General features: G+C 45.3%; 1 protein-coding gene across 5 annotated transcripts in view; it reads left to right on the top strand.

Annotated features, from left to right (window-relative positions):
* Positions 1 to 12,729, top strand: part of PFKFB1 (6-phosphofructo-2-kinase/fructose-2,6-biphosphatase 1) — a 724,603-nt gene that overhangs the window by 33,223 nt on the left and 678,651 nt on the right. For all 5 annotated transcript variants that reach the window (XR_013221158.1, XM_077283752.1, XM_077283753.1 and 2 more), the window contains 2 exons: positions 8,473 to 8,680; positions 8,962 to 9,108. Coding sequence is in view for 4 of the 5 variants with exons in the window: in XM_077283752.1 (XP_077139867.1) it covers positions 8,473 to 8,680; positions 8,962 to 9,108 (355 nt within the window). In the remaining variant the exon portion in view is untranslated. The remainder of the gene's footprint in view (positions 1 to 8,472; positions 8,681 to 8,961; positions 9,109 to 12,729) is intronic.

Here is a 12,729-nt window from a genome sequence, read left to right as displayed (position 1 = left end):
GCCACTAACTTGGTAAACACCCTAGGAGCAGCTGATAAGCCAAAGGGAAGAGCTCTGAACTGGAAATGACGAATCTGTCCCCCCATTGACACGGCTACTCTTAGGAATCTCTGGAAGTCTTCATGTATCGGAACATGATAGTATGCGTCCTTTAAATCTACAACTACCATGAAGCAGTGTTTAAACAACATTTTTATTGTTGAACTGATTGTTTCCATTTTGAACGTTTCATTGACCAGAAACTCATTAAGGCACTTGAGATTTATGATCGTTCTAAACGATCTGTCTGGTTTCTTGATCAGAAAAAGAGGAGAGTAAAATCCCCTTCCTCTTTCTGATTCTGGGATTTCAATCAAAACATTTTTAGAGCATAAGTCCATGACCTCTGCTTCCAAGGCTGCTTGTTCAAGGGGGGAGGAACGTAAAGGGGTTAACTTAAATTTATTTCGAGGCCAGTGATCGAAGTCCAGCCTTAGACCTTTTGATATAATGCCTCGGACCCATTTACTGTTCGTAATGTCAAACCATGCTGAGGAAAATGCTGACAGTCTACCCCCCACAGGGATTGCTAGTCATTGGTCCGTTTTTTTCTGTTCTTTTGAGGAACGGCGAAACATGTAGCCCGTACCTCTTCCGCATCTATCCTCCCATCTAAAACTCTCTCTAGAGGGTGAGGACCCGCGCTTCTTTCCGCGACCAAATCTCCTTCTATTGAAGGGCTGACGGTAGGATGCTGAAGACAGATTAGGAAATTTCTTCTTGTCATCCCCCGCTTTCTCCAGCAACTCATCCAGGGTTGGACCACAGAGATATTCTCCTTTACACGGGATGGCGCAGAGTTTAGTTCTGGATTGAATGTCGCCTGACCAGCACTTCAACCATAAGGCTCTCCGAGCCGCGTTGGAGAGTCCTGCCGCTCTAGCTGCCATTCTGACTGAGTCCACTGATGCGTCCGATAGAAAGGCCGCAGCATTCTGAATTGTGGACAAAGCAACCCTTCTCGTCACTGCTGACGTTGAAGGGCTGTATACTTGCATAGAACACTCTTGTGGGTTGGAGACGGTTCGCTTCTTCCTCGGGACCTCCGATCTGGACGGCCCTTTACGTGGATTGATACTTGAGCTGCTGGACTTTGTTCTCACACACAATTTTTTCGTCTTTAAAGACGTTTTTTATTTACAGAAGCGCGGCACAGCCATGGGCGCGGCCTGTGCGCCTTCGTATGCTAATCTCTTCCTTGGTTATTGGGAGAGATTCCTTTTTGGCGACGAGGGCCCACCGGCCGCCTCCTATGTGCTGTGCTGGTATCGCTTCATTGATGACATTCTTTTTTTGTGGGATGGGACTGTCCAGCAGCTCCAGGACTTTATGGGTGCTGTGAATAACAACACTCTTAATATCAAACTTACGCACGTTTACAGTGAGGTTGCGGTCGACTTTCTGGACGTCCGTCTTGAGATCGACAACCATCGTCGTATCCAGGCGGATGTCTTCAGGAAGTCGACCTCTGTTAACGCACTGTTGCATGCCTCATCGGCACATGATCCGTCCACGGTTAGGGCCGTCCCGATCGGACAATTCCTGAGGATGCGGCGAATCTGCTCCTCTGAGTCAAAATTTGAGGCACAGGCCTCTGATCTCAGGGACCGATTTTTGGCTCGGGGGTATAGCCGGCGATCCATAAAACATGGTTATGATCGCGCCAGAAAGACCCCACGTGAGACTCTACTGCATCCACGTGACCGGCAGATTGGCAGGGATGGGGCTGGCACCATTCGCTTTATTTCTACGTACAATCATGAGTGGAATGGGATGCGCTCCATCCTTGCTAAGCACTGGTCAGTTCTTGGGGCTGAGCCCTCCCTGGCGGCCTCCCTTGGCCCATACCCTCAGATGACCTCTAGGAGATGCAAAAATTTGAATGACCTGCTGGTGCGTAGCCACTATGTCCCCAGTCCGAGTAACCCATTTGGTTCGAGGGGCCCCACTTTGGGGTGTTTCCCGTGCGGGCACTGTCTTGCCTGCACCAATGTCCTGCGATACTCCAGTTTCACTTCTACTGATGGAACGAGAGAATTTGACATCAGGGAACGGATCTCATGCAGCACAACTAATGTAATCTACTATGCGACATGCCCGTGTCCTATGATTTACATAGGCCTTACCACACGGGAGCTGAGAGTCCGTGTCCGTGAGCATGTCCGGGACATTGGTGCGGCCAAGACAGTGACCGACACGTCGGACCTTAAACCCATTCCACGACATTTTTTGCGGCACCATAAGTGCAATGCAAATCTATTAAAGGTGAGGGGTATTGATGCCTTGCACTTGGGTATTCGGGGTGGGGACAATAAAAAACTTCTAACACAAAAAGAAACTAGGTGGATAGTTAGACTTGGTACTATGTCACCAGCGGGTCTGAATGAGGCTTTAAGCTTTGCTCCCTATTTATGAGTACTTAATGGCCACACTAAGCTGAATGTGCCTGCCCTCGTCAGATCGCAAATGCTAAGCAGCTTGAGGCTAGGCAAGGACCAACATGGGAGACTGGCTGGGAATCCCTGGTACCGTTTGTACTCCTTATTGTTTATTCCTTATTTGTGTGTGCCAAGGTGTCATTCTCTGCTTCCTTTTGTATTTAAATATATGACCCTTCCAGCCCTGGGCGTCCTTATCCCCTGTATGGTTCGGGATTTTTTGGTTTTAGCATTTGTTTTTATGTTTGTGTTTGTGATTTTAACCTCTGGTTTATTTACATTATTAGTGATAACAATTGATCCGAGGCCTTAAGGTTTGCCTTTTGAATATGTCCTTGGCTCCGTTCAAGTAACCAGCGTGGATACCATCCAAATCGGGGCAAAGTGGACTCATCAAGACATCTGCTTCAGAGAAAATGGGACAAACATTCTTACTATGGAGACTGTTATACTGAAGCGATGCACCTTTCCCACTATAATGTGAAGCCGATGTATAGAATACGGCTTAGTTCCACTTTGTATATTTATTTATTTACCGGTTTTTATTATGAGCTGTATTTTTGATGGGTCCTCAATTGTCCTGTATTGGTAGTAGCTATGAGTAGTGGATGTGGAGGGAGTAGCTTTTATATCTATATTGTGCATCTTAGTATCTTCCCTCATCAGTGGCCGTGCGCATCGCGCTGTGATTCGTCCTGTCCCTGTGTGGACCGGCGTCTTAGGGCTCGGTGTGTGCGCTCCGGGCATTTTTTTGCCCTGGGCGTGCGCACCTGGTATGACGCTGAGTTTCACTGCCGGGACCTGCCGGACACAGTGCGCATGTGCCGATGGTGCCACTGTGATTGGCTGCTGTGTACCATGTGACCGGGGCCAAGGGCTATTTTAAGGTCCTGTTAGGCAGTATATGGTTATCCCCCTGAGGAAGTGGCACTGGTGGCCACGAAACGTGCGTTGGGGACCATCGCCCGACCGCCCCCTCCTACCTCTGTGTAGTGGTAAGTGCTAGCACCTTTTTTCCACCACCATACTTAATGGCATTATTATAGAATCCCACTGTTTTGGGGTGACCTTGGTTGGATAATGTAGGTGCTTTTCCTTATGCATACCATTACAAGGGTATTTACATCTGGGGGAGTGGGGGGATGGGCGCTTTTCCAGCATTCCTGGGACATTCATCCTGTGCTCTAGTCATTAAATAATGTAATGTTTTGATATATATTTTTGTACTATTTATGGCAATTAAAGTTTTGTTTTATAAATCATTGCTCTGAATTTTTCTCCTTTTGGCAGAGCTTTCAGAATAGTATCTCTGGAAGCGCCGTCCTTGAGCTGGGACTCTAACTGATCCAGCCAGACCATTAAAGACCTGGCTGTACATGTCGCGGCAACTGCTGGTCTCAGAGATCCAGCCGCTGTCTCCCAGGTACCTTTAAGGAAAGTATCTACCTTCCTGTCAAGGGGGTCCTTGAGGGTCCCCATATCCTCAAATGGCAACGAGGCTTTCTTTGATGCTTTTGCCACTGCCGCATCCAACTTAGGGGCTTTATCCCACGTATCCACAACCGGATCATCAAAAGGGTACCTGCGATTTAATGCTGGCGGTAAGGAACCCTTTTTTTCCGGTTTCTTCCATTCCCAGAGGATCAAGTCTTGGATCTTCTCGTTCACCGGAAAAGATCTATGTTTTTTACGATCCAATCCGCTGAACATCAGCTCTTGTTTTGAGGGCTGCGGTTTGGGTTCTTCTATACCCATTGTGCCTCTAACAGATTTGACCACTTTGTCAATCCTATCCAGGGGTAGACAGAATCGTCCAGAGTCTTCATCTGATGAAGAGGAGGAAGGACTAGAGTGATAGGCACTCTCTTCTCTTTCTTCCTCCGAAGAATTAGAGTCCAGGGGGGTCTTATATTTTGAACCTCCCGCTTGGGATAGGGACCGTAGGGATTCCCTTACTTCCATACGGATCATCTCCTTCAGGTTTGCCGCACTCACAGTCTCTTCCGCTACCTAGGGGAGGACAATATAGGTGATAACTACTATCTGACCTAATGTCACTTCCACCCAACCACTCCTGTAGACCTCACCGTCTGTTGTATACAGGGGGCACATAATTTTTTGGGACAAGAATCTGGTAAGGGGACTCCACAGAGGGCACATTCCTTATGTTTTGACTTGTCCGTACTCTTCTTCCCCTAGAATGATAAAGTATAAGGGGCCCGCGTCACAGAGTGAACTTTCACGTAGATCACATACCCGTGCCCGCCAAAGTAAAGTACCAGAATACGAGGGGGTTCTTTCCTAGTCGAAGCTCTGGATCCCTGCCCGTATGAGCTTTTACGACTGGACTGGTCGCTTCTGACATGTTCCTTCTCTTTGGGCTTCTGACGCACATCATCCAGCAGCTGCTGCTGCTCACCACCACTCTCCATGACGAATTGCGGCCAAAAGCAAGGTTCTAAAGTTGTCACCTGCTTAAATCCCCCTTGGATCCGGTCAGCAGATGGGCCAGCGCTATCCCTATTGGCCCAGGACACAGCAGGGAGGGCAGTAAGCCTTGTGGGAAAACCGGCGTTCAGGATGCGATGGGCGCCGCCATTTTGGATTGACCGCGCATGCGCAGACATCCGGCGACCCGGAAGCGGCTACTAACTCCGCCCCCCCCACGTCACCGCACCCGGAAACGCTCCAGGACACGCTGAGAGCGGTGCAGGACGCCAGGGACGGATCGCAGCGCTCCGGGTGCTCGCCCCCACTGTCCTGACGCCGGCACCCCGCATGCACGCCGCACCGCTGCACTGCCAATGGATGGGAAAAAAAAACTTACCGGCGCTGACGCTGATGGAGGCAGGAAATCCTCCGGACTCCGCTCCCTGCTGCGAACACCACCGACGTGCAGTCCAGCAAGGAGCACCGTGGCGTCTCCAGGGATCTCCCCACCGGCCGAGGTAGGAGCTTCCCCCGCTACCAGATTCGGCCGGCCTGGGCTCCTTCTGTAGGCACCCGTCCCTTCAGGAACAGGAAACCAACTGATGCATGGGAGAGGTGCCACCCTTTTGTATCTGTAGGTTTCCTGTTCCTGATGGGCGGATCCCCTCTCTCGTCGTGCTGTCATGGGAGTCCGAGTAAACGCCAGTAAAGGATGAGCCAAAAATATTGAAAAAATGCAAAAAAAAAAAATAAAATGTCCTGACACTTAGGCTGGTTTCAGATCTGCGTTTTTTGCCACTGCGCTTTACCGCAAAAAAACGCATGCGTTTTTTCCCCTATACTTAACATTAAAAAACGCATGCGTTTTTTTGCATGCGTTTTGCCGCGTTTGACAACGCATGCGTTTTTTCCATGCTTGCATTTTGTTGCGGAAATGCAACATGTAGTAATTTCTAGAGGCGTTTTTTTGCAGCAAAAAAACGTATTGCTGTCTATGTAAACGCATGCGTTTTTAAGCACATGCGTTTGTTTGCGTTAAAAACGCATGCGTTTTTATAGAAAAAAACAAGAATACACACTGATAAGCCACCCCCCACCATCAAGGTGATAAAGGGATCCTAACCCTAACCCTACCCCTAACCCTACCCCTACCCCTAAAGCCGGTAATTCAATTGCCGGCTTTTCATTTCTCCTGCCTAAACCCGACATGATATGAGACATGGTTTACATACAGTAAACCATCTCATATCCCCATTTTTTTTGCATATTCCACACTACTAATGTTAGTAGTGTGTATGTGCAAAATTTCGGCGCTGTAGCTATTAATTTTAAGGGTTAAATTGCGGAAAAAATTGGCGTGGGCTCCCGCGCAATTTTCTCCGCCAGAGTGGTAAAGCCAGTGACTGAGGGCAGGTATTAATAGCCTAGAGAGGGTCCATGGTTATTGCCCCCCCCTGGCTACAAACATCTGCCCCCAGCCACCCCAGAAAAGGCACATCTGGAAGATGCGCCTATTCTGGCACTTGGCCACTCTCTTCCCACTCCCGTGTAGCGGTGGGATATGGGGTAATGAAGGGTTAATGTCACCTTGCTATTGTAAGGTGACATTAAACCAGATTAATAATGGAGAGGCGTCAATTATGACACCTATCCATTATTAATCCAATTGTATGAAATGGTTAAAAAAAACACACACACAATATTGCAAAGTATTTTAATGAAATAAACACACAGGTTGTTGTAATATTTTATTGCTCTCTCAATCCACCTGAAGACCATCGTTCTGTAACAAATTAAAAATAATAAACCAACAATATACGGTACATACCTTCCGTAGATCTGTAACGTCCCACGATGTAAATCCATCTGAAGGGGTTAAAATATTTTACAGGCAGGAGCTCTGCTATAATGCAGCTGTGCTCGTGCCTGTAAACCCCGGGGAATGAAGGTAATGTAGGTCAATGACCTATAGTTACCTTCAGTCGCGGTGATGCGCCCCCTGCTGGATGTCCTCATATGACGTCGAGCATGGGAAAAAGTTCCCAGGCTGCAGTTCATGAGGCAGATGATTGGCAGCTGTCACACACTTCTCAGCATGCGTTTCAAAAACGCAAACGCATGAAAAAACGCATGTAAACGCGGCAAAACGCCACATTTTTTTAACGCATGCAAAAACGCATACGTCTAAAAAACGCAGCGTTTGCACGCGTTTACATGCGTTTTTTCACCACCTGCGTTTCCGTTAAAAACGCTGCGTTTTTAAACGCAAATGTGAAACTAGCCTTAGAAGATGTTGCGTGCCCTGACCTTTATGCCTCATGCACACGTCAGTTTTTCTTGCATGTTTTTTCACGAATAGCACTTGTACCTGTGATGCCTATGGGGCTCTTCACATGTCCGTGATTTATTTTGTAGACCAGGAGGTTCACGCAGAATCACGGACACATGTCCAATTTTGAGCTGAGAATTGGATCAAAATCGACAATGCAAATCTAAGGGCCCGTGAGAAAATTGGACAGCACTCAGATACCATTCATGTGCCCTCTGACTTTCATGGACTGATAGGAGAAGATGGAGAAACTTTGTTTTTGCCATCAGAGATGAACTGATGACACTCGGACCAAAATCTGATGTAATTTGGGTCAATTTTTTTGTACGAGAAAATCACTCTTGTGTGACCGAGCCCTCAGGACGTGAGAGATGGTAGTTTTCTCTTTGGGACTTGTCTTCTTGTTGTCCACAGCAAAAACAGAGATGGCCTACTGCTCCTTCACAGATCTGTATACAAGTACCTGTAGAAGGGACGGAGGCGACGGGCGGTCACCAAATATTGATGGGATTTAGATTTCTCTTTTATTCTTTCACTTTGCAATTTGTTAATTGAAAATAATAAGCTATTATCACTTCTATTTGTGAAAGCACTTTTACTTTGAGCATATTTTTGACACCTGCCTAAAACTTTTTCACACTAATGTATTGTCCATATGTTGGAAAAGCAACAGTTGAAGCACATATTTTACATGGTGACATATTATCCCTAATGTCACAGCAGGGAAACTCAAAGTCCAAGCTAAGGATGGATTTAGAGCCGGCTACAGCTGGATTGCCTGAAAACAGAGGGAGATGACCTCCTTCTTACTGATAACGTGCCGCCTTCCCATACAAACCCCATTGCATGCCCGTGTCTCACGTTAGTGCATCACAGGGAACATTAGCTTCCATGCAGCCGTAAGTCTACATCCTCCTCCTCATGTTTGGGCATAGTGTGTTATAGCCAAACTTTGTTATGTATCCCCAGTACGTGATCTTGGGACTCTTGGCTTCTTGAAGTCAGATTTGTTTTTCCTTAAACGCACAATTAAATCACTTGACAAACGTGCAAAATACTCATTCGTTAGGTGAAACTAATTTTTACGCTTCTAGAAAATCCTTGTTCTGGGCAGCACATCATCCTGTTTAACTGTACACGTTTTGCCGAGAACAATGATATTCTATATGCACTAAAGGACAGATACCATTTCCGCGACTCACTTGTTCCTACTTTTTATCTGTTCCTCTCTTTCAGCGATCTGTCTTATATTAAGATTTTTAATGTTGGGAGCAGATATCTGGTGAACAGAGTCCAGGATCACATTCAGAGCCGAACCGTTTACTACTTGATGAATATCCACGTGACCCCTCGCTCCATCTACTTATCCCGGCATGGAGAAAGTGATCTCAACCTCATGGGCAGGATTGGAGGAGACTCTGGGCTTTCAGCTCGAGGAAAGCAGGTAAGAAATGTCCTGCTCTCAGCTATCTGCCCGTAGAAGACTGCCAGAAGATTGGGATGTGCACACGTCTCCAGTTCCTAACATAAGAGGGACTGTCTCCCAACTATCCAGTGGGCCTTAGCGGTACATACATCATCCTAGTCACCAGCAAACTGAGGAAGAACATTGCAATGGGTCCCTCAAACAATAGGTTTCATTGTGCAAATGCATTGTCCTTTGGGAACTAGGATCACCAGAAGTGTGACTCACTTTTAATTTTATTTCATCACCATTTCTTCCAGTACGCTCATGCATTGGGCAACTTTGTAAAATCGCAGAACATTTCAGACCTGAAAGTGTGGACCAGTCATATGAAGCGCACCATCCAGACAGCAGAAGCTCTGAACGTCCCTTACGAGCAGTGGAAGGCCCTGAATGAGATTGATGCAGTAAGTCCACTGCATTGTCAATTGTATATGTAACCTATCCGCAGACCCCCATAGCCGCCGTATGGTTGGTGATAATAGATAAATGCTTTTGCACTTCATATGTTGGGTCCCACTAGTTGGAGCTGCAGTTTGTGCTCCAGAGCTGCTCTTCCTCCTGTGACTTAGGCCTCTTTCACACTTCCGTCTTTCTTTTTCCGTCACAATGCGTCGTTTTGTGAAAAAAATTGATCTCGCAAATATTTCTGCTGGATCTGTTTTTTCTCATAGACTTTTATTGACCATAAAGAACCAAAAAATGCCCCTAAAATATAACTTTTATTGTATTAGGTAAAAATGACCTAATGAAGGGTCAGGAGACAATAGTTAATCTTAACAATATAAACTTAACACTAAAAAGGATAGAGGTATAAAAAGTGAGGGGGTGCTCTCTCCCTTCCTCACCGTGGAGGTTGGCACCCTAAGTTCGACATGGCGCCCCCACTCAACGACGACTCTCCCTTAAGACCCTAAGGGGGACTAACAAAGAAACACCATCACCAACACCAGTATAATTAAAGTGCTAATGTGCTTTAAAAGTGCTTAAATAACACCTGCATAGGTATATACCAATATTTTCATATACAGTTATATGAAAAAGTTTGGGCACCCCTATTAATCTTAAGCTTAATGTTTTTGTAAAAATTGTTTTTTTTGCAACAGCTATTTCAGTTTCATATATCTAATAACTGTTAGACACAGTAATGTTTCTGCCTTGAAATGAGGTTTATTGTACTAACAGAAAATGTGCAATCTGCATTCAAACAAAATTTTGACAGGTGCATAAGTATGGGCACCTCACAAGAAAAGTGACATTAATATTTAGTAGATCCTCCTTTTGCAAAAATAACAGCCTCTAGTCGCTTCCTGTAGCTTTTACGGAGTTCCTGGATCCTGGATGAAGGTATTTTTGACCATTCCTCTTTACAAAACAATTCCAGTTCAGATAAGTTTGATGGTCGCCGAGCATGGACAGCCCTCTTCAAATGATCCCACAGATGTTCAATGATATTCAGGTCTGGGGACTGGGATGGCCATTCCAGAACAGTGTAATTGTTCCTCTGCATGAATGCCTGAGTAGATTTGAAGCGGTGTTTTGGATCATTGTCTTGCTGAAAGATCCATCCCCTGCGTAACTTCAACTTTGTCACTGAATCATGAACAATATTGTCTTTTTTTCTTTTCAATGTTCTTTTTATTGAAAAGTAATGCAAGTGAACAAGAATATTGACATTCGTATAGTAACAGATGTACAGTATAGCAAGTAACTTTTAGAAATATAACAGTAACAAAAGAAAGGCTCCTTTTTACAACGCTTTCATTTTGAAACAAATCAATAGAAAATTGCAGCAATTTTCTCCATCAGGAAAAGGAAACATACAAAAAACACACTGATTTTCTGAAGTAAGTATAATAGTCATAGGTCAGCAAAGAAAGAGAAAAAGGGGGGGGGATGGAAGTAGGGGGGGGGGGGGAGTAGCATCGTGAGTTCAGCTCTCTGTTTCAGTCAGTTCTTGGTTACGTCGATTCCGGAAGACGACCTGAATATACAGGTCCTTCTCAAAAAATTAGCATATAGTGTTAAATTTCATTATTTACCATAATGTAATGATTACAATTAAACTTTCATATATTATAGATTCATTATCCACCAACTGAAATTTGTCAGGTCTTTTATTGTTTTAATACTGATGATTTTGGCCTACAACTCCTGATAACCCAAAAAACCTGTCTCAATAAATTAGCATATCAAGAAAAGGTTCTCTAAACGACCTATTACCCTAATCTTCTGAATCAACTAATTAACTCTAAACACATGCAAAAGATACCTGAGGCTTTTAAAAACTCCCTGCCTGGTTCATTACTCAAAACCCCCATCATGGGTAAGACTAGCGACCTGACAGATGTCAAGAAGGCCATCATTGACACCCTCAAGCAAGAGGGTAAGACCCAGAAAGAAATTTCTCAACAAATAGGCTGTTCCCAGAGTGCTGTATCAAGGCACCTCAATGGTAAGTCTGTTGGAAGGAAACAATGTGGCAGAAAACGCTGTACAACGAGAAGAGGTGACCGGACCCTGAGGAAGATTGTGGAGAAGGACCGATTCCAGACCTTGGGGAACCTGAGGAAGCAGTGGACTGAGTCTGGTGTGGAAACATCCAGAGCCACCGTGCACAGGCGTGTGCAGGAAATGGGCTACAGGTGCCGCATTCCCCAGGTAAAGCCACTTTTGAACCAGAAACAGCGGCAGAAGCGCCTGACCTGGGCTACAGAGAAGCAGCACTGGACTGTTGCTAAGTGGTCCCAAGTACTTTTTTCTGATGAAAGCAAATTTTGCATGTCATTCGGAAATCAAGGTGCCAGAGTCTGGAGGAAGACTGGGGAGAAGGAAATGCCAAAATGCCTGAAGTCCAGTGTCAAGTACCCAGTCAGTGATGGTGTGGGGTGCCATGTCAGCTGCTGGTGTTGGTCCACTGTGTTTCATCAAGGGCAGGGTCAATGCAGCTAGCTATCAGGAGATTTTGGAGCACTTCATGCTTCCTGGCACCTGCTCACAGTGCCAAAACCACTGGTAAATGGTTTACTGACCATGGTATTACTGTGCTCAATTGGCCTGCCAACTCTCCTGACCTGAACCCCATAGAGAATCTGTGGGATATTGTGAAGAGACAGTTGAGAGACGCAAGACCCAACACTCTGGATGAGCTTAAGGCCGCTATTGAAGCATCCTGGGCCTCCATAACATCTCAGCAGTGTCACAGGCTGATTGCCTCCATGCCACGCCGCATTGAAGCAGTCATTTCTGCCAAAGGATTCCCGACCAAGTATTGAGTGCATAACTGAACATTATTATTTGATAGTTTTTTTGTTTGTTATTAAAAAACACTTTTATTTGATTGGACGGTTGAAATATGCTAATTTATTGAGACAGGTTTTTTGGGTTATCAGGAGTTGTAGGCCAAAATCATCAGTATTAAAACAATAAAAGACCTGACAAATTTCAGTTGGTGGATAATGAATCTATAATATATGAAAGTTTAATTGTAATCATTACATTATGGTAAATAATGAAATTTAACACTATATGCTAATTTTTTGAGAAGGACCTGTAATCCAAGGGAGCCAAATTCCTTTAAATTTAGGAATGGAATGGTTCACCAAGGCTACAAGCTCTGCCATGTGATACAATTGATCTATTTTTCTCAATACTTGTTGATATGTCGGGACGTTCGCGGTTTTCCAGAAAATGGGGATCAATAACTTGGCTGAAGCCAATATGCTTTGAGCTAAAATTGTGGGCCATGTGCATCTAGGCCATACAGGAAAGTTCAAGAGTGCCATCTCTGGTGTCAGTTGCAACTCTCTCCCAATCACATCTTTTATCAATTGCTCCACCATTGTCCAAAAACCACGGACTATCGGGCATGGCCACCAAAGATGGAGGTATCCTCCCTCTTCTAAGCTGCATCTCCAACAATCAGCATGAGGGCATAATCTCCAGGTCCGAAGCTGCGTTTGAGAGATATACCATCTAGATACTATCTTATAAGAGTTTTCTTGAGTTTTAACGCAGCTTGTGGGTCC

The sequence above is a fragment of the Ranitomeya variabilis genome, chromosome 2 (assembly GCF_051348905.1).
Source record: "Ranitomeya variabilis isolate aRanVar5 chromosome 2, aRanVar5.hap1, whole genome shotgun sequence".
NCBI classification, from domain to species: Eukaryota; Metazoa; Chordata; class Amphibia; order Anura; family Dendrobatidae; genus Ranitomeya; species Ranitomeya variabilis.
The sequence above is the reverse complement of the archived record's forward strand: the minus strand, read 5'-3'. Positions and strand labels throughout refer to the sequence as shown.